At 45.3% G+C, this 26370-nt stretch overlaps 1 protein-coding gene across 1 annotated transcript; it reads left to right on the top strand.

Annotated features, from left to right (window-relative positions):
* Positions 1–24493: 24493 nt before the first annotated feature.
* LOC114401920 lies at positions 24494–25809 on the top strand. Its single transcript, XM_028364493.1, has 3 exons — positions 24494–24748; positions 24920–25315; positions 25414–25809. The coding sequence occupies exons 1-3, from the start codon at positions 24494–24496 to the stop codon at positions 25807–25809; spliced, it is 1047 nt and encodes a 348-aa protein (XP_028220294.1).
* The last annotated feature ends 561 nt before the right edge of the window (positions 25810–26370 follow it).

The raw sequence follows: 26370 nt of genomic DNA, 5'->3' as shown, positions 1-26370 counted from the left end.
CAACCTTGCGTTAATTTGTGATCACCTGAGCCCTTCCGCTCAGTTCATGGGATGCCCCAAGCGCTTAATTAAAATTGAACCTAAACCAACTTTCACTAAATTTGCTGCGTTTGAAAACATTCATGCATACGCATACGCATGCATATTGTTGTGGTAAAACAGGGGCAGGATCATCTTGAGCTACCTTCTGGGGTAGAGACAAAACATGAACAACAGAAACCAATCAAGGTAAGACAACGAAGCGGTCAAGATTGGCCACACCTGGTTGTTTCTTACTTGCAGGTACATAGGGACGGATGCGAGTGGGGGTGGGGTCATGACCGACTGATCGTTGCCCCTTCTCTGCGCTAAACAAGCAGAGAACGTCGCTGCAAGGCAGCCCCGTATCCTTTGTATTCGCAGTTTTCTTTTACTATTTCTTTATTTTAAAAATAAGTAATTAACGCCTAATTCTAACTTAAGTAAGTTCAAGTTAGGCAAAACGCTAACCCATAAGGAAGGAGGGGACATGGTTAATGTTCCTCTCAAAAAAAAAAAAAAAGTGCAGGTTAGCTCGCCTGGGCGAGCAACCCCTGCACCAAAATATAAAAGTGACGAAAGGGGGGACGTTTTTGCATTCAAAAACTTCTTTTCCCCCCTTTCAAAAGCCATACCCACGGAATTTACGAGTTTGCAGCCCTAGGATCTCTACTTTTCGCGTTCTTCGATTCCGTTTTGCGCTTTTATTCATCACCAACAAGTAAGTATTCCATCCTTAAGCTTTCTAGCTTTTCATTGGTGTATTTTGATCTCCTTTTGGTGCTCTAAATTGTGGGAATGTGCTCAAATATGTGGGGCAATTTTGGTTTGTTTTCTTGCTTGATTGGGTTGAATTGGGGGTTTGCATGAGATGGCCCTAGGCCTATAATGCATTTTGAAGCAATGGGACATGCCACATTGTCCCTGTTTTCTTGCTATTGATGCCTAAACGCGCGCCCACCAAGTGTTCGGTGAAATGCCTCAACGGCATTAGCGCGTGATTTTCGTATGGAAACAACCCATGGGGCAATTTGGTTTGCACATATTTTCTATTTTTTGGGACATGCATTCAGTTTCGAAAGGGCTAGAGTAATTGCCCCACATATATCCTAGGCCTAGGAACCAAAGTTTTTATGCAAAAGAACACAAGAGAGGGTGCATATTGGGTAAAGTTACCCTTTTTGGCCAGCAATCAGCTATGAGCCACGCTACAATAATTTCCCTACGCCTAGATGTTTAGGAATTTTGCTCATCATAAATGTGTAGGTTTAGAATAGGTAGCAAAATACCTTTGGCAATTTACACTTTGGGTGTGGTAGCAAAATACTTGGATGTATGTACATATAATTTTTGGTAGTCAAAATGTCTCACAAAAAAATATATATATGTTGCATGTTATGTAAAGAAAATACCTTACAAAAATACCTTTTAATTTGAATGCAATTTTAGTCAGCAAAGAAAATATATTTGAATTTTCATGCGGCTTTAGGTAGCAAAAACACTTGAATAAAGCATGGAATGTAGCACCTTATTGTGTAGATAGCCAAGATTCATCACAAAGTTTGTATATGCATAGGTATTAGAAATACCAGAATGTGCACGTGTGCAATTTTTGGTAGCCAAAATGCTTTGAGTATGCATGTATGTAAATTTAGCCAAGGAAGTGCATGTGATGTAGGTAACAAATACACCTTGGAAGTACATATAAATAATCTAGGTAACGAAGGTGCCTTGATTGTGCATGGGTGCATTTTTCTTAGTTAGAAGAATATCTTGTGTGAGTGAATGTTCGTAAGGAAGTATGTGCATGAGTTTGCTCTAAATTTACATTGATGTTTGTGTTTATTAGAGGAGGTTGTATGCCATTTTTGTTTTAAGAGTAGCATTTCTAGGTAAAACTAACTTTCCAAATGTTTGCCTTCGCAGGAAATGGCCCCGAGGAAGCTTGCCTCAAAGAGGTCTAGGAAGGATAAGGTGGCCGAAGGAACTAGTTCCGCTCCTGAGTATGACAGTCACCGCTTTAGGAGCGCTGTACACCAGCAGCGCTTCGAGGCCATCAAGGGATGGTCATTTCTCCGGGAGCGACGCGTCCAGCTCAGGGATGATGAGTATACCGATTTCCAGGAAGAAATAGGTCGCCGGCGGTGGGCATCACTGGTTACCCCCATGGCCAAGTTCGATCCAGAAATAGTCCTCGAATTTTATGCCAATGCTTGGCCAACAGAGGAGGGCGTGCGTGACATAAGGTCCTGGGTGAGGGGTCAGTGGATCCCGTTTGATGCAGATGCTATCGGCCAGCTCCTGGGATATCCGTTAGTGCTGGAAAAGGGCCAGGAGTGCGAGTATGGCCAGAGGAGGAACCGGTCTGATGGGTTCGATGAGGAGGCCATCGCCTAGTTGCTATGTATACCGGGGCAAGATTTTTCCCGGACTACTGCCGGGAGACGGGTGCGGATCATGCGCACCAACATGACCACCCTGACTCAGATATGGATGACTTTGCTGCTTAGCAACATCCTGCCCACCGACCATAATTCCGACCTCCCCCTGCCGAAGTGTCAGCTGGTGTACGCCATCCTGACGCGGATGAGCATCCATGTGGCTCAGTTAATCGCTGATGCCATCTATATTTTTGCAGGTATGGCGCCTACCAGGCACCCTTTTGTCATCCAGAGGCGGCAGGCCCGATGACATGCAGAGACAAATTATGGTCATTACGTACACCTTTTGCCATTCAGACACAGTCGTGTCCGATGGCACGCAGAGACAAATTATGGTCATTCTGCACCCTTTTGTCATCCAGAGGCGGCGGGCCCGATGACATGCGGAGACAAATTATGGTCATTCCGCACACCTTTTTGCCATTCAGACACAGTCGTGTCTGATGGCACGCAAAGACAAATTATGGTCATTCTGCACCCTTTTGTCATCCAGAGGCGGCGGGCCCGATGACATGCGGAGACAAATTATGGTCATTCCGCACACCTTTTGCCATTCAGACACAGTCGTGTCCGATGGCACGCAGAGACAAATTATGGTCATTCTGCACCCTTTTGTCATCCAGAGGCGGCGGGCCCGATGACATGCGGAGACAAATTATGGTCATTCGCACACCTTTTGCCATTCAGACACAGTCGTGTCCGATGGCACGCAGAGACAAATTATGGCCATTCTGCGCCCTTTTGTAATCCAGAGGCGGCGGGCCCGATGACATGCGGAGACAAATTATGGTCATTCCGCACACCTTTTTGCCATTCAGACACAGTTGTGTCTGATGGCACACAGAGACAAATTATGGTCATTCTGCGCCATTCGTCAATCGCGGCCGACAAGCACGTTGACACGCGGAGATTTACATCATCTTCCGCGCTCACAAGATCTGTCATACTGACTTTTGAGTCACGCTGACGGGCGGAAATACCCGAGTGGTTATCCGTATAAACATTGTTTTGCTATCTGTAAGACAAAACGCTTGATAGCATGCAGAGACTGACATCGTCTTCTGCACCTTTTGTTGCCCCGGGAACAACAAGTCATTTGCATGCGGAGATTTTATGGTCACCCGCGACTCTCGTCAACCGAGAGGAACGAAATTAGTGTCTTTTCTTTACTTTCCTTTTATCTCCAATAAAAGACAAGTAAAGAGGGGCAACTGTCATACCCTAATTTCGTCCGGGGACCTTTGCTTGATGACATGCAACTTTTGTTTTGGTCCTTGTGAGGTGCTTGGCACCCATCATTAGGCAGTTTGTGAGATTCCGGGACATGCCGAAAAACAAAAGAAAATATTGATGCACAATCCGTAAGGTTCCGTGACACACCGGAAAACAAATGGAAGCATCGTTGCACAATTAGTGAGGTTCCGTAACATTCCGTAAGTCAAAAAGGGGATGCTTATGTAATCCGCAAGGTTCCGTAACATTACGGAAAGAAAACAAGTATCGTTACGAAATTCGTAAGTTTCCGTAACTTTACAAAAAAAGAATCACCAAAAAAGGGCAGGGGGGTGTACTTAGCAAAAATGGGGGTGCAAATAGCAACTAGGCCCACTTGGGCCCTCCAGAAGATTCCTCCAAAAGGCTGTTGCTTCTGAAGGAAGCAACCCTGCTCGCCTGGGCGAGCTGGGTGGCAAGCTTCTCCCCCAATTTTCTATAAATAGGGGGAGAAGTGAAGTGAAAAAGGGTTCAGCCCCTTAGGCACTTCTCTCTCTTTCGAATTTGCTTAGAAAAATTGTTTCCGTGAAGAAAATCCAAGCCGAGGCTCTTCCGAAACGTTTCCGTAACGTTTCCGTGAGGAATTTCGCGAAGGTTTTCGACCGTTCTTCGACATTCTTCATTCGTTCTTCATCGTTCTTCAGTCTTCAACGGGTAAGTACCTCGAACCAAGCTTTTCGATTCATTCTATGTACCCGTGGTGGTCCACATTGTGTTTCGTGTATTTTCCTTCTCGTTTTCATTTACTTTCCGTACCCCTTTTGACGTGCTTAAGCCATTTTATTTAAGTCATTTCTCGCTTAACCTAAAAATAAAATAAATTTCCACCGATCGTTTGAATTGTATTATCAGTTAACTTCGGTTAAAATGAATTCCGACCGTTCGGTCGTGCCGTAACCACGTTGGAAATCAAAAAAGAGGTAAAATAATAATATAATAATAAAAAAAATGTCTTTAAGTAAAATAAAGCGGAAAATCAATCGGACGTTTTCTCTTTGGGATTTCTCATTCTTAATTGAATTGACTAATAACTAAAGTGAAACTAAGGCTAAAATCAACTCGCCTAGTCAAGCTCGTCCACAAAAATAGGTTTTTTGAAAGTTTATCATTTCAATTTCTTACTAAGTAAAAATGGATCATTTTTAAGGTCCAACGCCTTAAAATGATCACCTTTCAAGTAAAAACGAATCACTTGATTCACGCATAAAAAAGAACTACGTAGGTCTGATTTTCTCATCCCAATTGAGGAATACGTAGGAGAAAAGGGAAACACCCTTGTCGACCACAAAAAGAGAAAAAATATAAAAAGGGTATAAAGGATATAAGGACATAAAAGGGAACGTAAAAATCAAAGTCATGTTTGCACATTCGATTAAAGGCTACCGTCTCTTGTGACGGACGTGTGAGGTGCTAATACCTTCCCCGCACGTAAATACAACTCCCGAACCTTTCACTTAAAAGTTCGTAGATCGCGTCTTTTCCGGTTTTTTCCGACGTTTTCCTCAAATAAACGTTGGTGGCGACTCCGCGCGTATTCCTTTCGTGGAACATGCATCCCGCGAGTCACGCGTCGCCCTCCCGCCGAAGGGTAGGTTGCGACACCCCCATTTTGTGCAAGTTCAAAACAAGCATTCCTTCCTACCATATGGCTTGGCTCCCAATGTGGCGCACACTCCCGATAAGAATGTCAATAACTTCACTTCCATACTCATCGAGAACCAAAAACCTCAATCTGATCATGCATTTGTCCCTCAACTCATGGGGGAGACACATGAAATACCCCACCACAATCTAGCCGACTTCAAGCATCACCTCAAATATGCCCTCCGTTTCTCCCACAACCACAACCCTTGCTTTTTGTGGCAGGAGGAATCCCTCTTGCTATGGCAGAGAAGAGAAGGTTGGATCATATAGAGGAAAGGCTTGGAGCCGTTGAAGGAAGTGAAAGTTATGCCTTGGCGGACTTGTGCTTAGTGCCTGACATCACCATCCCTCCGAAGTTCAAGGTTCCCGACTTCAATAAGTACAAGGGGACTACATGCCCCAAGAACCACCTGAAGATGTACTGCAGGAAAATGGGGGCATACACAAAAGATGAAATGTTGTTGATGCATTTCTTCCAGGAAAGTCTTACTAGGGTAGCAGTCACCTGGTACACTAATCTGAAACTGTCCTGAGTCCATTCTTGCAAAGACCTAATGGTTGCCTTCATTAGGCAGTATTAGTAACATTTCGATATGGTTCCAAATAGGATGCAGCTACAGAACTTGTGCAAAAGGGAGCACGAGTCTTTCAAAAGGTACACCCAAAGGTGGAAGGATATGGCAACTCAAGTAGCGCCCCCAAGAGGGAGTTGATAACGATGATAGTAGATGCATTATCGATGTCCAACTATGAAAAGATGGTGGATTACATGCCTTCAAGATTTGGTGATTTAGTGTTCACCGGTGAAAGGATTGAAGTGGATCTGAGGAGAGGCAAATTTGATTGTCTCGCTTTGACAAATAAAAAGCCTGGGGCAAATGGAGAAAAGGAGAATGAGGAAGGAACCCATGTTGAAGGTTGTTGTTAGATGTCTCCAGTGACTCAATAGGATTTTCAAGTTTATGCCATTATTGCAAACCACAATTACAATGCTAATAATATGGACAAATTTGACATCCTTGTTTCCCATTCTCTCACAATTACATATTTGCTTATTAACTTCCACTGGAATGTGAGTGTAAGTCATTATTTGCTCAAGCGACCTGCGCTCTTGAGTTTGACTCCTCAAGTCTGTTCAATCATAAATTGCTCGTTCTACACGTTTGGTGAGGGTGCTGTAAACGATGAGTAAAGTAAAAAGTAAAAAAAAAACACGTTTGATTGACTGTGTTTCAAATGATGTACAGACATTCATGTGACCTCATTTCATCGTTCTTAAAAGTTGTCTTTTTGAGAGAAATGTGAGCTTATAAAAAACAAGAGTCATTTGACTTAATCTACCAATTGAAAATCTTTTAAATGTTTCTTATCCTTGAAAATTTATTTTCAAGAATCTGCACAGTTTCTTTCATCTTGCCTTGTTACAAGGTCATAACAAAAAAAAACAAATGGATGCCTCAGAGCCCTACACCGGGGCAATGAGAGGCACCGTGCATGAGCCTTAAGCAAACCTAGGGGCAGATAAGAATTTCTCACTCATTAGGTTGACAACCCGAAAAGGCGGCCTAAGCAAAAATTAGGGTTGAAAAAAAAAGGAAAAAAAATAATAAATAACAATCGGAGGCGTGTTATTAAGGTTTTGTCTCAAAATCCAAACTACAGAGAGGATCTAGTCAAGATTTGAAATGACACATGGCCATGTTTCAATATCCCAAACACTAGTCTATCCTTTGCTACCCCCTCTGAGCCAAAGCATGTTGTTTTCTGAAAACAACAACAAAGAAAAATAGCAAAAACAAAATAGAATCCCTGAGTGGGAACCATCGCTAAACCAACAGGAAGAGCAATGCAAACTACAAAGTGGAAATGAACAAAAGGTACGGGCAAGACGCTCTTGAGCTTCTTACTCAATATAACCATCAAACACACTTAGAGCCTGTCTAATCCTTTCTTTCATAGCCCTCTTACCCCTAACCACATTATAAGCCCAATAAAGCCCATGTGGATCAAGGAATGACTAATTTGCTTTTAAGTTAGGATTCTAGAATGAAACATGCACATGCTTGTGATTGTTAAAAAAATATATAAAACAAAAAGAGAAACCCCTAAGGTTCACACTTGCACATTTGAGAAGCAAACTCATTTGGCTAAGAGCTCGTGGAAGATGCCCAAACATTTGACATTAGTCTCTCATGCAAACTCTTTGAGATTGCTTTCGAATCCAAGGGTAGCTTTGTTACGTAAATTTTGTCAAGATCAACCCTTGCCATCAAGTTTCAGTGGGGTCAATAGACCCCTGGCATCACTCTATGACCTTAAATCAAGAAAGTTTCAATTGGTCATACACCAAAGTGTGACAATCCATTGCCATCCTTCAAACGGTGCATGCGATCGATCCCGAGCCATCTCGCTCGATCTATAGGGTTGCCGTGAGCGTTTAAGTAATTTTGAACATAATAAATATTTGTTTGAATTATTACCCTTGAACTGCCTAATCATAAGCATGCATATGCATCATTGTTGTCTTGTAAGTCGGAGGATAGGAGAAGATTTGGTCGATACCACACCAAGTCCAAGGCCAAAGGTAAGCAAAGGTAAGTGGTAGCATAGTCATATTTTACTATGCAGTACTATTTTCCTCTATTTGGAGACTTAGGGGCAGGTACGAGCAGATACTGGGCCTGTGATCGACAGGTTGTCGTCCTACGTCTGGCTCAAGACGTTAAAGAAGCGGTACTAGGAGGCAGCCTAATACCTTTTAAATTTCTGCTTGTTAGTTATTCACCTATGTTTCTTAAGTCATATTTGAATACACCTAGTTTTCTCATAATCCTTGGAATTAAAATAAACAAGCGCAAAACAAAAAAAATAGTTAAATTTTGACTAAAAAGCCAAGATGATTTTGGAAAGAAGTGACTGCCAGTTTTTCTTTGAAAAAATGTTTCACTGATCAGAACACAAAGGTTTTTGAAAAAACAAATGTGTGTACACCTGAAGGGTGAATGCCGTGAAATTTTTTTCGAATGCCTAAATGGGCTCGGATGTGTGCATAAATTAATAAAAGAGCATCTTTTGGAAACACTAGGTTGATTTTAAATAGGAAAAATGAATCCTAAGCCTCAGTGTTACATGACCACAAACTTGAAGCTTGAATGTCCACATGGGTGCATGCACAATCAGTTTTGCATAAGTTTCTAAATCATTGTTTTTATATGCGTGTCATGGAAATAATGTGGGGCATTCCCTTTTATCCCTGAACCACTGGCCAAAGCAAGTACCTTGACATACTGTTTCCGCCCCTAGGAATACTACTTGTTTGTGTGGGTGCGAGATCTATCGCCAAGTGCACCAGATCGTCAAGTATGTAATTAAAACAGAATGTTCCGAGTATCAAACTCAGGGAACCTGTTTTACTTGGAAAAGCGTCATTCAAAATACAACTATTTGTAAAAAGAATTAAGTATCATGAATTGAATACAAAGGTATTCAAGTGACAAGCTCACAGTGGTTATTAGTCGTAAAGACGACTAACAAAGTCCCTCAAATTTACAGTTTTGCTTGTCTTCAAGCAAAGAAAGAACAGATCACTTGTCTTCAAGTGACAAGCTCACAGTGGTTATTCAAAAACAATGCTTGTTCCAAAGAATTCAATCACATGACATGAATGGCGATCAATGCTTCAATCAACAGCTTCTCACGAGACATGCAGCTTTTCAAAGTTGTGAACATGATTATTAAGGAACAAAACTGAAATAAGCTAGTAAGAATGAAAAATATCAAGGAAGGATCATAAACCAAAGCCTCACAGTCACTGTTTCACTCAAGCACAAGTGTTTAGGCTTATTCAACAATCAACAACTAACACAAGTCTCAATCTTTGCAATTCATCTCATGCCATACAGTCAAGAACCATTCTGAACTCCATTAACAAAAATTGTCTTTGTACGGATAACCACTCGAGGTATCTCTGTACGCCACCTAACTTCACGGCTCAAGATGATAGGAAGCGTGGAAGACGATGTAAATCTCCGCGTGTCAACGGGCTCGTTGGCCGCGATTGACAAAGGGTGCAGAAGACGATGTTAGTCTCTGCTTGCTATTGTGCTCTGAGTCTTACGGATAGCGAAAGAGTGTTTATACGGATAACCACTTGGGTATCTCCGCCTACCACCTAACTTCACGGGTTAGTATTATCAGAAATTGTCTGTGTACGGATAACCACTTGGGTATCTCCGCCTGCCACCTAACTTCACGAGTTAGTATTAACAGAAATTGTCTGTGTACGGATAACGACTCAGGGTATCTCCGTACGTCACCTGACTTCACAGGTCAGGATGATAGAAAGCACGGAAGATGATGTAAATCTACACGTGTCAACGGGCTCGTTGGTCGCGATTGACAAAGGGTGCAGCAGACGACGTTAGTCTCAGCTTGCTATCGTGCTTTGAGTCTTACGGATAGCGAAAGAGTGTTTATACGGATAACCACTTGGGTATCTCCGCCTGCCACCTAACTTCACGAGTTAGTATTAACAGAAATATTATGTGTACGGATAACCACTCGAGGTATCTTATACGTCACCTGACTTCACGGGTCAGGATGATAGAAAGCGCGGAAGATGACGTAAATCTTCGCTTGTCAACGGGCTCGTTGGCCGTGATTGACAAAGGGTGCAGAAGACGACGTTAGTCTCTGCTTGCTATCGTGCTTTGAGTCTTACGGATAACGAAAGAGTGTTTATACGGATAACCACTTGGGTATCTCCGCCTTCCACCTAACTTCACGGGTTAGTATTAACAGAAATTGTCTTTGTACGGATAACCACTCAGGGTATCTCTATATGTCACCTGACTTCATGGGTTACGATGGCAAAAAGTGTAGGGTGGTCGACAAAAGCGAGGCTTTTGCTCCTATGTATCCTCAATTTAAGATGAGGAACTCAGACCTACGTAGTTCTAGCTTTCGCGGTGTGAGACTACAATAGTCTGTACCGGAAGATGTTGACTTTTCCAGAAAGGGTGCAGATGACCGCGTTGGTCTCTACTTGTCAATCGGACTTGGGGTCTTCGAATGATGAGGTGCGGATAATCGGAAGGTGTCTCCGCATGCTACCAGACTTTTGGGTCATGATAGCAAAAGGTGGGGTGGTCGACAAAAGCGGGGCTTTTGCTCCTACGTATCCTCAATTTGTGATGAGGAAGTCAGACCTACGTAGTTCTTGCAAAAGTGAGACTAAAATATTCTCGGTGTTCTTTAACTAAAATGCGAACATGGTTTAGTAAAGAAACAAAATTCCCAACTGATCAGAGCAACATATAATTTTTGATGAAAAACAATGTGTCTATTGGGGAAGGAGAGCATGCTGATGAAATTTTCTCATAACCATAAATGAGATTTCGGATGTTAGCGTTTTGTTTCTAAACGACCATTTAGAGGAAACACTGGGTCCAACAAAAATAGGAGAAAATCTCTCAAAGTGTATAAACCTCACACAGGTAAGTGTTTCATCCTAAATCCGAACCATAGATATGTCATGACTTGATTTTGCAAATCATTTCCTATCAAATCAAAGTTATGTGTGACCATGGATCAATAGGACTTTTTCGGGAATGGTGTTTTGGTGAGGAATTTGGCTCTGAGTGTTTGGGCCTTTTCCTTTTCTGTTTTTGTTTAGTGTGGGGCGAGAAAGTCGCTAGCCCAAAGGATTTTTGTTGGCGATCAAAGGGAGAGGACCACTCTAAGTCATGGTTTCCTTCCTTTTCTTGTTTACTTGTGACAATTCTGTATTGTTCAGATATTGCCTGGTCCAAAGACTTTTCTGTATTTTGTTTTCTTCCGACCTTTGATCGGGAATTTTTGTTTCTTTTTTTTTGCTTTCCTCCAATCTTGATTGGGAATTTTCTTCTTTTGCTTTCTTCCGATCTTTGATTAGGAACTTTCTTTTCTTTGTTTTCTTCTGAGGGCAAGGATTGACATTCTCACCTTAGGTCAAGGTTTACGGTAAGTTGGGATTTTGGATCAAGGCTTGTAGAACGGCTAGACATGATATATGTCAGGGTGTGGGTTTGGCCAGCAGTTCAGGGATAAAGGGGATGTCCCACATTATTTCCATGACGCACATGCAATAAAGATGATTTGGAAATTTTATGCAAAACTGGTCATGCATGCACCCATGTGGACACTCAAGCATCAAGTTTTTATGGTCATGTGACACTAGAGCTCAGGATTTATTTTTCCCTATTTAAGTCAACCCAATGTTTCCAAAATGTTCTTTTATCAATTCATACATTCATCCGAGTCCATTTTGGGCGTTCGGGAAAATTTTCACAGCATTCACCCTTCAGTGCATACACATTTGTTTTCAAAAACTGGTTCTGATCAGTGAATCTTTTTCGAAGATAAGCTGGAAGTTATTTCATTTCAAAAGCATGTTGGCTTTTCAGCCGAAAGATATATTTATTGTTCTTGTTTGTTTTTCTTTCTTTCTTTTTTTCATGAGGTATTTTGGTACCTGAACATGTGTATATTTTTGTGAGGTATTTTTGCTATCTAAACTTACATACATACATATATATATATATATATATATATATATATATATATATATATATATATATATATATTGTGAGTTATGACTACCTTCCGAGCTTATGCTTGTTTTATTTAAATTCCTAGGATCATGAGCAACTAGTTGTGTCCTACTATGACTTGAGAAACAAAGGTGATCAAATAACAAGTAGAGATTTAAAAGGTACTAGGTTGCCTCCTAGTAGCGCTTCTTTAACATCTTGAGCTGGACACATGATGACTTGTCAGTCACAGACCTAGCACTTTTGCTTACCTTTGGCTTTGGACTTGGTCGCCTGCTGGTCGACCACGGGTCGTAGGCAACGCTCCAGCCTTTGTAGATGAGTTGAGGAGCTCTGGAGGTGGCGGCGGTGTGTCTATTGCCCGCTGCCGGCCGTCCCTAGGCTGCTGTGGTGTTTCACCCTGCGCCTGCCTGGGGGCGCAGTACTTATTGATGAAAGCTCGGTTAGTAGGGGCCCTGATGACCTTGTTGGGGGCAATGAGCACTCCGTAGAATTGACAAATGCCCGTAATCAGAGCTGGAAACCCTAGGACCCTGTTGGACATCTCCGGGTCCAGTGGGTGTCTTGCAGGCGTGATCCCTACAAATAATAGATGATATCAGAAATCAGTTGAGTGATTTGCATATGTACCTATCTCATGATGGCGTGACCTTGCTAGGGGGACGGGCACCCTATAGGACTGACAGAGGCCCGTAACCAAAGCTGGAAACCTTAGGGCCCTGTTGGACTTCTCCGAGTCCACTGGGTGGCTTGTGGGCGCGATCCCTGGAAATATTAGATGACATCATAAATCAGTTGAGCCACGTGCATACTTACCTATGTCATGACGGCACAGACCAACTGATACTTCCATAGGGGGAGATCCGCATTGTGGTCGTTGGGCAGAATGTTGCTAAGTAGCATTGTCATCCATATTTGTGTAAGAGTGGTCATGTTGATGAGCATGATCCGCCCTCGTCTCTTTGCAGCCGCACGGGTGAAATCTTGCCCCGGTATGCATAGTAGCTGCGTGATAGCCTCCCTTTCTGGTTGTGCTCGCATAGTTGGACGCCCTCAGATATCAGGAGGTGGACCAACAACTGATAAAAGGAAACTACTGGCTCCTTAACCGGGAGCGCAAGTCTCGGTTAAGCATTTAAGGGCAGAGGACCTTAAATTCTCTTAAGGTGTGGATATGAAGCCCACTGAAAGTGAGGACGCGTAGCCCACTAAAGACGAGGGCGTGCAGCCCTCTGAAGTTGAGGATGTGTTGCCCTTTGAAGGCGAGGGCGTGTAGCCCTCTAAAGGCGAGGGCGTGCAGCCCTCTGAAGGTGAGGGCGTGCAGCCCTCTGAAGGTGAGGACATGCAGTCCTCTAAAGGTGAGGGCGTGCAGTCCTCTGATGGTGAGGACGTGTAGTACTCTGAAGGTGAGGGCGTGCAGCCCTCTGATGGCGAGGACGTGTAGTCCTCTAAAGATGAGGGCGTGCAGCCCTCTGATGGCGAGGACGTGGAGTCCTCTAAAGGTGAGGGCGTATAGCCCTCTGACGGTGAGGACGTGGAGTCCTCTGAAGGTGAGGGCGTATAGCGCTCTGATGGTGAGGACGTGTAGTCCTCTAAAGGCAAGGGCGAGCAGCCCTCTGAAGACGAGGACGTGCAGTCCTCTGAAGGCGACGACGTGTAGTCCTCTAAAGCTGAGGGCGTGTAGCCCTCTGATGGCGAGGATGTGTTGTCCTCTGATAGCGAGGGCGAGCAGCCCTCTGAAGACGAGGACGTGCAGTCCTCTGACGGCGAGTGCGTGTAGCCCTATGAAGGTGAGGACATGGAGTCCTCTGAAGGCGAGGACGTGTAGTCCTCTGAAGGCGTGGACGTGTAGTCCTCTGAAGGTGAGGGCGTGCAGCTCTCTGTAGGCAAGGATGTGTAGTCCTCTGAAGGCGAGGACGAGTAGTCCTCTGATGGGGAGGACGTGTAGTCCTCTGAAGGCGAGGACGTGTAGTCCTTTGAAGGCGAGGACGTGTAGTCCTCTGAAGGCAAGGACATGTAGTCCTCTGAAGCCAAGGACATGTAGTCCTCTGAAGGTGAGGACGGGTAGTCCTCTGAAGGCGAGGGCGTGCAGCCCTCTGAAGGTGAGGACGTGTAGTCCTCTCAAGGCGAGGGCGTGTATCCCTCTGAAGGTGAGAACTTCTAGTCCTTTGATGGCGAGGAAGTGTAGTCCTCTGAAGGCGAGGGCGTGTATCCGTCTGAAGGTGAGGGCGTGTAGCCCTCTGAAGGGGAGGACGTGTAGTCCTCTAAAGGCGAGGGCGTGTAGCCCTCTAAAGGCGAGGGCGTGTAGCCCTCTGAAGGTGAGGACATATAGTCCTCTACAGGCGAGGGCGTGTAGCCCTCTGAAGGTGAGGGCATGTAGCCCTCTGATGGCGAGGGCGTGCATCCCTCTAATGGCGAGGATGAGTAGTCCTCCGAAGGTGAGGGCGTGCAACCCTCTGAAGGTGAGGGTGTGCAGCCCTCTGAAGGTGAGGACATGCAGTCCTCTGAAGGCGAGGACATGTAGTCCTCTGAAGGCGAGGACGTGTAGTCCTCTGAAGGTGAGGGGGTGTAGCCCTCTGAAGATGAGGGCGTGTAGCCCTCTGAAGGCGAGGACGTGTAGTCCTCTAAAGGTAAGGGTACTAGTACCCAAGGGTCCACCCTTATGAGAAAGCAAGAGATTGACTCATTGTGATGGACGATCATTCAAAAGATTGGACATTAGATGTCAGAATTCTATGCAGTTAACATGAATTTTTGGGATGCAGATGCATGCAACCTTTGTCGTGAAATTTGGTAAATGTGAACTTCATATGAAACAATGCAATGCTATGGAAAGTTGTACAATGTTCTTGACATTCTTTCCGTATTTTGTGATTTTGATTTTGATTTAATTTTCTGGAAATCACAGATTGATTGTCCTTTTGAAAGAGGTGATAATTCATGCAACCTTATCCTATCTTTTGCAAATCTCTCCGGGAACTCCCTCAGAGTGTATGTTTTGTTTAATTTATTCACTTGACCATTTTGGAGTGATGATAACGAAGCTGTTTGATGTTTAATCAATCCATTGAAATCCCAAGGTTTGTCCCCCCTTTTTTTGTTTAAAAACATCGTTAGGTGAGAACTTTTGATCTGCCCCTAGGTTCACTTAAGGCTCATGCACGGTGCCCCTCATTGCCCCAGTGTAAGGCTTTGAGAAACCAATCGTTATATTTCGTCATGAACTTGTAGCTGGGAACCTATTGGGTGAAAACTTTTAATCTTCCCCTAGGTTCGCTCGAGGTTTATGCATGGTGCCTTACATTGCCCCAGTGTAAGGCTTTGAGGTATCCATCGTTGTTTTGTTTTCACAACCTTGTAGCAAGGAAGAATGAAAGAGGCGGTTTGATTCTCGCAAAAAGAATTTTTCAAGGACGAGAAATAGTTGAAGGATTTTTTTCAATTGACAGGTTAAGTCAAGTGACTCTTATTCTTGATAACTCACTTCTCTCTAAAAAAGACAAACTTTCTGGAATGATAAAATGAGGTCACATGAACGTCTATATTTTACTTGAAAACACAGTCAATCAAATGCTTTTTGAACTTTTTTTTGCTTTACTCGCCGTTTACGGCACCCTCACCAAATATGTAGCATGAGTAATTTCTGATTGTATGATTTTGGAAGTCCAAACTCAGGAGCGCAGGTCGCTTGAGCAAACAAACCAATGGCTTGCGCCCACATTCCAGTGGAAGCAAAGATGTAATTACGAGAGGATGAGGGACAAAGATGTGAAATTTATCTATTTTATATAGCATTGTAGTTGTGGTTTACAATAATGGCATAAACTTGAAAATCCTGATGAGTCATTAGAGACATCTAACAACATCTTTCAAAATTGCCCCATATGTGGTGTCGCTTGTCAATGTTAGGATTCACAAGCGATTCTCCTCAAATTTCAGCCAGCCCGCATCAATTAGACTTTGCACCATACGCTTCGAGGTCATACAGTGCTCAATGGAATGTCCCGGAACTCCTCCATGATATGCACATCTTGCGTTCGAGTCGTATCCTCGGAAAAATGGAGGTTGAGGAAAACCAGTAGGGGTTATGGTTACCATTGCATTTATCAAGTAGATAAGGGAGCAAGTTAGCATAGGACACCATAATTGGGGTGAATTCTACCGGCTTTTTGCTGCAAAACTCCCTCCTTGGTTGGTGTTTTGGTTCGTGCTAAAGGTGGTGTTTAGCATTGGTTGTGTGGTAGGTGGGTTTTGTGGTTGATTTAGGGATGGCCTTTGTGGATAACTGGGTGGTGGGTAAGGAGAAGGGTTGTTATTGGCTGAGTAATGACATTGTTGGGTTGCTGGGAAACTTAGCCGTATAGGAATGGCAGTCATAGCATGGGTTTCTCCTTCATTCTCACCCTCTTCATTTGCCCCAGTTTCTCATTCATCCAAGTAGGATGATTAAATTTGCCTTTTTTCAAACCCGTTTCGACCCTTTTCCCGACAAAGACCAAATCCGCAAAGCTTTGAAGGTGCGTACCCCACCATTTTTCATAGTAAAACAATGGTAATGTGTCTACTATTATTGTGATCATCTATTTCTACGCCATTAGAGGTGCCACTTTAGCTGCCAGGTCTCTCCATCTTTGGGCGTATTCTTTGAAAAATTCATGCCCCTTTTTGCACATGTTCTGTAGTTGCATCCTATCCGAAGCCATATCAGAATTGTACTGATACTGCCCAACGAAGGAAACCATTAGGTCTTTCCAATAATGGACTCGGGAAGGTTCCAAGTTAGTGTACCAGGTAACAGCTACCCCAGTAAGACTTTCTTGGAAGAAATGTATCAGCATTTTCTCATCTTTTGCGTATGCCCCCATCTTCCGACAATACATCTTTAGATGGTTCTTGGGGCAAGTAGTCCCCTTGTATGAGTCAAAGTCCGGCACCTTGAACTTGGGAACAACTCTTCTACTTCAATAAAGGCATAATCTCTGCCTCCTTCAACGACCCTAAGCCTTTCCTCTAGATGATCCTACTTTTCCCATTCCTTCCATAATATGAGGTATTTTGCCTGCTGTGGAATGCAAGGGTTGTGGTTGGGGGCGGAATGGAGGGCCCTCCAAAGTGTTTTGCAGGGGTATACCACCAACTGCTTGCCCTTCAGATGCATATCCGAGGCAAGGCTCGAAGTCGGCTAGATTGTGGTAGGGAATTTCATGTGTCTCCCGCACGGTTTCAGAGACATGTGCATGATCATTTTGGGGTTGTCAGCTCTCAATAGGTATTGGGGTGGAGTTATTGACATCCTCAACAGGAGTGTACGCCACATTGGGTGGTGTATAGTTGGGAGGCAAGTCATATGACGGGAAGGCGTGCTTGTTTTGAATTTGCACATAATGGGGGCCGCCCACACTTCCCAAATCTTTGCCTACCATATTTGAGGTTGGCAGATTCATTTGGTTGAAGCCATATGGGGGGTCAGGTCCACCTCAGCAATGGTGCTGGTAGCGGCTATTGCAGCCACATTGGCCTCCATATATCCTTTATGCTCATCATGGAAAGCTCGATTGTCGCTATCTTAGCCAATCTATATGACACATTCGACCGAAGATGTGAGAAGAAAAGTGCAAGGATCGTTTGTTGTACACCCTCTAGGTATGGTTGGTTTCACACCTTTTTCGCCAAGAGGTGAGAAACGTTTGCCCGCTAGAAGGCCACCACTCATGCATCGAGAAAAAGGAGGCAAACTGGGACCAATTCTTAGCAAGCAAAAAAGGAGCGTCTGTCAATTGGTTCCCCCGATGGAAAGAAGGAAGAACCGGGATTTTTATTTCATGTGGGGAATTTCCAAATGTTCCCTTAATGGGGATGAGGGGTTTCATTAATTACAATCTTGTCCTCGCCATAAGACAACTTGGCTACCCTATGAGAGGAGCACCATTAGAGGAAGGCCTCACACCCTTTATTGCGCGAGGTTTCAATAACTCCAACACAGGGATGCTTCAGAGGGTCCACAAGGCATGGGAAAGGGTGCAAAAGAAGGACAAGGAACTTAGGGGAAGTAGCAACGGGCCCATCGATGGTTACCGTAGGAGGTTGAAAGCCCATGCACAAGGTCTGGATTGGCTCCCGAATTTAAGAACTACTAAAGAAGTGGAGGGTGAAGCTCTAGAAGAAAGACGAAGAGGTACAAGCCCTCAAAATAGAGCTTGGGAGAGCCCAAACAGCCAAAGAAAAGTACAAGTCAGCAGCTGTTAGGATCCGAAAAGAGAACACCGAACTGAGAGACGTCAACATAGCCACCATCAGGGCCTTGGAGCAAGAGACCAAGAGGGCCCGCAAGGAAGAACATGGCTGGAACAAGTTCTGAGGGGCTTTGTGGGGGTAGTAACAGGGAACTTAAGCTCCGAAGAGAGGAAAGGGACCAATCGTGATTAGATGGCATAATTTTGAAGGACGAATTAAAGACTTGCCTAAGGTCAAAGAGGAGTCTGTCTCAGCAGTTATGCGAGACCGAAACAAACATGTTGGCCATCATCAGCAATTACAAAGAAGAGTTAATTTTGGCCACCGTCCACTAGCACAAAGTGACTGACGAATACGCCCGAGTGTATGCGGAAAAAGAGGCTAGAGGAAGAGTGATCGACTCATTACATCAAGAAGTGATGATGTGGATGGACCTGTTTGCTCTCGCTTTAAATGGGAGTCAAGAACTTCCCTGATTACTAGCAAAGGCCAAAGCAATGGCATACACATACTCCGCCCCTGAGGAAATCCATGGGCTCCTCAACTATTGTCACGATATGATAGACTTGATGGCCCATATAATTAGGAGCCGTTAGGGAGTCTGTATTTTTACTCGGATCTTGGCTAGTTATAACTTTCTGAATAAAATGAGTTTACCCCATGATTTTACTCCAAAAAAAATCAGTGCGAATAAAATCACTCCCACACTTTATCTCTAGCATGCATTCATTCCTCATTACATACTCCTCAAATTTGGTCTCTTTAGGAAAGACGCCATAACTAAACGCACCCCAAGGCATCCCTATCGCACTAGATCCAAATCTAGGATGATGGGTGACCTAGAGGAAGTACAGGAACAGATGAAAGCCGACATGTCAGCTTTGAAAGAACAAATGGCTTCTATAATGGAGGCCATGCTAGGGATGAAACAACTAATGGAGAGTAACGCGGCCACCGCCGCTGCCGTTATCACGGCTACCGAGGAAAACCCGGCTCTCCCGACTGCTGCGCACCATCCCATTCCAAACATGGTGGGACGAGAGAGAAGCACATCGGGGCATATCAGCAACCCTTATCCGGGGTACAACTGAGGTGCTTACCCCTACGGTTTACCACCCAACTACACATCACCAGCCATGCATGAGGACGTGGATCACGTTTCTCCCCTCCTCAGCATCCTGACACAGTCCACGAGAATCCTTGAGAGCACGCTCAGGGAGACATTGACTCCTACTCCCCATTTCCCGTCGAGGGGCCAACACCCAACGCATTACCTCAACCCAACATCACGAGAGAGCCTCGAAACCACCCAACACAGCCAATGTTTCTGCCCGTGGGAGGGCCACCCCCGGCAGTGGAAACAAAGGGGAAACTCGATCTCATCGATGAGAGATTGAGGGCTGTTGAAGGATTTGGGGATTATCCATTCGCAGACATGACCGACCTGTGCCTGGTGCCGAACGTCGTCATCCCTCCGAAGTTCAAGGTACCTAACTTCGATAGGTACAAAGGGACGACTTGTCCTAAGAATCACCTAAAAATGTATTGTCGAAAGATGGGTGCATATTCCAGGGACGAGAAGTTATTGATGCATTTCTTTCATGATTGTTTGGCTAGGGCAGCAGTCATCTGGTACACTAACCTAGAAGCTTCCCGCATCCGCACCGGGAAGGATCTGATTACGGCCTTCCTTAGGCAGTATCCATACAACTCTGACATGGCTCCCGATCGAACTCAACTGCAAAACATGATTAAACGGGAACATGAGTCTTTTAAAGAATACGCTCAACATTGGAGGGACCTAGCAGCACAAGAAGCCCCTCCCATGGTTGAGAGAGAAATGGTTACTATGATGGTGGATACCTTGCCTGTATTCTACTATGAGAAATTAGTGGGCTACATGCCTGCTAGCTTCGCGGACTTGGTTTTCACCGGAGAAAGGATCGAGGTGGGTTTGAAAAGAGGGAAGTTTGATTACGTCTCCCCAATAGGTGCCAGTGGTAGGAGGACTGGAACAGCTGGGGCAAAAAAGAAAGAGGGGGATGCCCATACCGTCACTTCATCACCTGCATGGCCCAAGCCACCACAAACCCCCCACGATACCCACCAATACGCACAACATCACTCGAGTTTTTTGGCTCACGCCAGGGGCTCTTCCTACATAGCGCTCGCCTAGCCAAGGGCGCCTATGCCCCCCCAGGGGGGAGCTCCTCAGGCTCCAGCTCCAACCCGGCCTCACTCGACCAACAACGCCCACCCTTGCTCGGGATCCAACACGGCAAGGAACTTCTTTCCAAGGCAGGCTCAGATTTTCACCCCGATCCCAATGACGTATGGGGACCTCTTACCATCTCTCATTGCCAACCAATTGGCCATGGTAATTCTGGGAAGGGTCCCCTAACCTCCATTCCCAAAGTGGTATAACCCTAGCGCAACCTGCGTATACCATGGGGGAGACCCAGGCCACTTGGTCGAACAGTGCTTGGCCTTGAAGAACAAGGTCTAAAGCATGATAGAAGCCGGATGGTTGACATTTCATGAGGACGGGCCCAACATAAAGACAAACCCCCTTGCTAATCATGGAAGGGGAGCTGTTAATGCCATCGAGGTGAGTAGGTCGCACGGGCCCAAACTTTTGAAGGACGTAACGATCTCTAGAAGGTTTATTTACGACGCTTTGCAAAAGGCGGACGTGATTCCCCACGGCGAACACAAATAGGATTCATGTTTAATGCATCCGGACGTACTGCATGATATGGAAACGTGTCCAACAGTAAGAGATCTAGTACAACAAATGATAGACCAAGGCCAGCTTGAGGTCAGCAATGAGAGGGAAGAGCAACAACATATATGCATGCAGTCGACAGATAAGGAAGGTCCTAAAAGGCCTAAACCCTTGGTAATACACTTCACCAAAGACACGGCTCCCCAAAGGCCCCGACACCCCTCGGCAGTGTAGGGTGTTAGGCCTATTCCGTTTGCTTACAAGAACAGTCACACAGTTCCGTGGAGGTACGCCCCTCCGGGCGGTATGAAGGAAGAAGCTACCGACGTCGGCTCACTATCGGCCAAAGTAACCAACATCACCGGGCTAGCGGCATAACCCGCAGCGGTCGCGTGTTCGCACCCCCTGGCCTGCCAACGCAGCCCGCAAATGCTAAAGGAAAAACAAAAGTGACCGAAGGATCGAATGTCAAGGTGATCCCCGCACCAGACGAAGAGGTTCCGACGGAGGAATTTACCGAGGGGAGAGAAGGCTGCAGCAAGAAAGAGGTATCACTTTAGGAGGCCAGCGAGTTCCTCCACATTATCCAACAAAGCGAGTTCAAAGTAAGGGAACAACTCAACAAGACCCCAGTTAGAGTCTCCCTTCTGGAGTTGCTCATGAGCTCTGAGCCTCATCGAGCTTTGCTGGTAAAAGTTTTGAATGAAGCTGACGTAGCCCAAGACATCTCTGTAGAAGGCTTTGAGGGGATCGTCAATAACATCATAGCCAACAATTACCTCACCTTCACTGAAGAGGAAATCTCCGCCGAGGGGAGAGGACATAATAGGGCTTTACATGTGTCACTCAAATGCATGGAACATGTTATGGCCAAAGTACTCATCGACAATGGCTTAAGCCTGAATGTGATGCCCAAGAACACGTTGGAGAAGTTGCCATTTAATCACCTGAGGTCGAGTCACCGAGAGGTGAGGGGAGAGATCGACCTCCTAGTACAAATAGAGCCTCATACCTGCCGAGTTACATTCCAAGTGATGGATATCAATCCGGCCTACAGTTGTCTTCTGGGGTGTCCATGGATCCACTCAGTAGGAGTCGTCCCCTCCACACTCCACCAAAAGCTGAAGTTTATAGTGGAAGGACATTTGGTCATAGTATCAGGCGAGGAAGATGTCCTGGTAAGTTGTTCTTCCTCTATGTCGTATGTGGAATCCATAGAGGAGTCATTGGAAACGACTTTCCAATCTTTTGAGGTAGTAAGCATCGCTTCCGTAGATTCCCTCCCTAGGCAGCCCCGCTTGTCTGGCGTGGCAATGATGGTGGCCCGGGTGATGTTAGGGCATGGCTATGAGCCCGGAATGGGTTTGGGCAAGAATAACAACGGCAGGGCCACCCTAGTAAGTGTCAGAAAAAACCGCGGGAAGTTTGGGTTAGGCTATAAACCTACGCAGGCTGATGTAAGGAAAAACATCTCGGAAAGGAAGAATAAAGGCCAAGGCCCGCAGTCAGGACAACAAGCCAAAGAGATTCCGCCATGCCACATCAGCAGGAGCTTCATGAGTGCGGGTTTAAGATGCAAAGGACAAGTCACCACGATATGCGATGAAGACTCCCCGAGGAGATCGGATTTGGTACAGCCATGCCCTCCCGGTTTCCAACTAGGGAATTGGCGGGTGGAGGAACTCCCGGAGGTTTACACGACAAGCATAATGTAACCTTTTTAGCTTTAAAACTCTATGGTCGGGCCTAGACTTTAGGGTTTCCTTTTGTTAAGGCATTATGTCTTTTGTTCATGAAGTTAATATAAATATCTTTCTTTATTTGTTCTTGCGCCTCTACCTATTCTCATTCATTTGCATGTTTATTTCCTTGTTATGCTTATACGATACAGATCTGACGACGAGTCCCGCAAAGGTACTAATACCGGGGACCCGGCCGTCGATTTCGAGCAAGAAGCGAGTCGGATGGAGGAGGAAGAAGACGAAGATGTAGGGCTTCCCCCAGAGCTGGAAAGGATAATTGCTCGGGAGGATTGAGAGATGAGGCCGCATCATGAAGAGACAGAACTCGTAGACTTAAGTACCGACAGTGAAAAGAAGGAAGCAAAAGTAGGCACGGATATGACCGCCCTTATCCGTGAAGAATTGCTGGCCCTGCTTAGGGACTACCAAGATGCCTTTGCCTAGTCGTACCAAGATATGCCTGGTTTGAATTCAGACATTGTACAACACAGATTACTTCTAAATCCTGAGTGTTCCCCGGTAAAGCAAAAGCTGAGAAGGATGAAGCCTGAGATGTCCCTGAAGATAAAAGAAGAAGTAAAGCGGCAATTCGACGCTGGCTTCTTGGCTATTGCTCGGTACCTGGAATGGGTTGCCAACATTGTGCCAATCCCTAAGAAGGATGGGAAGGTACGAATGTGTGTGGATTATCGGGACCTAAATCGAGCCAGTCCTAAAGACAATTTCCTTCTGCCGCAAATCGATGTCCTCATAGATAACACAACCAATTTCTCTTTGTTTTCCTTCATGGACGATTTCTCAGGCTACAATCAAATAAAAATGGCGCTAGAGGATATGGAAAAGACAATGTTCGTCACTATGTGGGGAACGTTTAGCTATAAGGTGATGTCCTTTGGGCTCAAGAACGCCGGGGCGACCTATCAACGGGCTATGGTGGCTTTGTTCCACGACATGATGCACCGAGAAATTGAAGTCTACGTAAACGACATGATCGCCAAGTCTAAAACTGAGGAGGAACACCTCGTCAACTTGCGGAGGTTGTTCGAAAGGCTTAGGAAGTATCAATTGAGGTTGAACCCCGCTAAGTGGACCTTCGGGGTCAAGTCAAGAAAATTGTTGGGTTTCATCATAAGTCAAAGAGGAATAAAGGTGGACCCCGAAAAGGTAAAAGCCATCCTTGAGATGCCAGAACCGCATACCGAGAAGCAGGTCTAAGGTTTCCTGGGGCGTTTAAACTACATTGCCAGGTTCATATTGTAGCTCACAGCTACCTGTGAGTTGTTGTTCAAGCTCTTACGCAAGAACCAGTCTGTCCACTGGGACGCGGACTATTAAGAGGCATTTGGAAAAATCAAACAGTGCCTCATGAACCCTCCCGTGCTTATGCCGCCAGTGCTTGGGAGACCTCTCATCTTGTACATGATTGTTTTGGATGAGCCAATGGGGTGTATGCTGGGGCAGCATGACGAGTCCGGAAAAAGAGAGCGAGTCGTCTACTACTTAAGTAAAAAGTTCACGGCCTGTGAGATGAACTACTCCTTGGTGGAAAGGACATGATGTGCTTTGGTTTAGGCGTCCCACCGTTTAAGACAGTACATGCTGAGCCATAGCACCTGGCTGGTATCCAAGATGGACCCGGTCAAGTACATCTTTGAGAAGCCTACTCTCACGGGGCGGATCGCTCGGTGGCAGGTTTTGCTATCCGAGTTCGACATAGTCCACATCACCTAAAAGGCAATAAAGGGGAGCGCTTTGGCAGACTATTTAGCTTAGCAGCCTCTCAATGATTATCAACCCATGCATCCCGAGTTCCTAGATGAGGACATCATGGCCTCATTTGAAGAGAAGCTAGACAAGGACAGGGACAAGTGGATCGTGTGGTTCGATAGGGCGTCTAACGTTCTAGGCCCTGGCGTTGGGGCAGCATTGGTCTCTCCAGACAAAACATGCATACCTTTCACGGCCAGACTTGTTTTCGATTGCACCAATAACATGGCTGAATACGAAGCATGCACCTTGGGCGTCCAGGCAGCAATTGACTTCAACGTCAAGCTGCTCAAGGTGTACGGAGACTCGGCACTAGTAATTCACCAAATGAAAGTAGATTGGGAGACTAGGGATCACAAACTAATACCCTACCAGACTTATATCAAGGAATTGGCTGAGTTCTTTGATGAGATCTCCTTCCATCATGTTCCCCGAGAGGAAAACCAAATGGCTGATGCACTTGCCACTTTAGCATCCATGTTCCAGCTGACACCGCACGGAGACCTACCATACATTGAGTTGAGGTGTCGTGGTAGACCTGCACATTGCTGTTTGGTGGAAGAGGAGCGAGATGGTAATCCTTGGTATTTCGACATCAAGCAATACGTTGAAAGCATAGAGTACCCACCAGAGGCTTCCGACAATGACAAGAGGACGTTAAGGAGATTGGCAGCCGGTTTCTTCTTAAGCGAAAGCATACTATACAAGGGAAACCATGACATGGTTTTGCTCCAATGCATGAACGCTAAGGAAGTTGAGCACATGCTGGGAGAGGTCCATGAAGGCTCTTTCGGTACGCACGCTAATGGGCACGCCTTGGCTAGGAAGATCTTAAGGGCGAGCTATTATTGGCTCACCATGGAGAGCAATTGTTGCCTCCATGTAAGGAAGTGTCACAAATGCCAGACGTTCGTGAACAATGTCATCGCTCCACCCTGCCTTTGAATGTGTTGGCCGCACCGTGGCCCTTTTCCATGTAGGGAATAGATGTGATTGGGGCCGTAGAGCCCAAAGCTGCAAACGAACATCGTTTCATATTGGTGGCGATCGATTACTTCACCAAGTGGGTCAAAGCTGCCTCATACGCTACCATCACGAAGAGTGTGGTGGTCAGGTTCATCAAAAAGGAGATTATCTGCCAGTATGGTTTGTCGAGGAAGATTATCACATACAAAGGCACCAACTTGAATTACAAAATGATGGGGGAAATGTGCGAGGAATTTAAGATCCATCACCACAATTCCATACCCTATAGGCCCAAGATGAACAGAGCGGTGGAGGTGGCCAACAAGAATATCAAGAAGATTATCCAAAAGATTATTGTGTCGTACAGGGACTGGCACGAGATGCTCTCTTTCGCGCTACATGGTTACTGAACCTCGGTGCACACTTCAACCAGGGAAACGCCGTTCTCATTGGTATACGAAATGGAGGACGTGCTACCGTTTGAGGTGGAAGTCCCGTCATTGAGAATCTTGGCGGAGTCCGGATTAAAGGATTCGGAGTGAGCCCAGGCACGTTTCGATCAGCTCAATCTCATAGAAGGTAAACATCTGGCCGCTATGACCCATGGGTGTCGGTACCAAAGATGGGTAAAGAACACTTTCGACAAGAAGGTACGCCCGTGCAAATTCAACGAGGGAGACCTGTGATGCAATCCTACCCCACAAGGGCATTGGATAGAAAACTCCAAGTAGATTGGGCCAGAGATGCAAGAGAAGGCCCTAGGGTTCTTATGAGCCTTAGGGTAGATTTCGGGCCCATGGGCTAAGTACGAGCCCACTTATCTTTGTAAATATTAGATTAAGGTTTCATTATTTTTGGGCCTTGTATTTAGGGCTCCATAATGTAGGTAGGGTACCCTAGAAATATAGGATCAAAAGATCAAAGAACAACTCAAGTGAATCAAAGAACATCTCAAGTGAATCAAGAACAAG

The sequence above is a fragment of the Glycine soja genome, chromosome 20, assembly GCF_004193775.1.
Source record: "Glycine soja cultivar W05 chromosome 20, ASM419377v2, whole genome shotgun sequence".
Classification (NCBI taxonomy): Eukaryota; Viridiplantae; Streptophyta; class Magnoliopsida; order Fabales; family Fabaceae; genus Glycine; species Glycine soja.
Note: the sequence above shows the minus strand (reverse complement) of the source record. Positions and strands in the feature narration are given on the sequence as shown.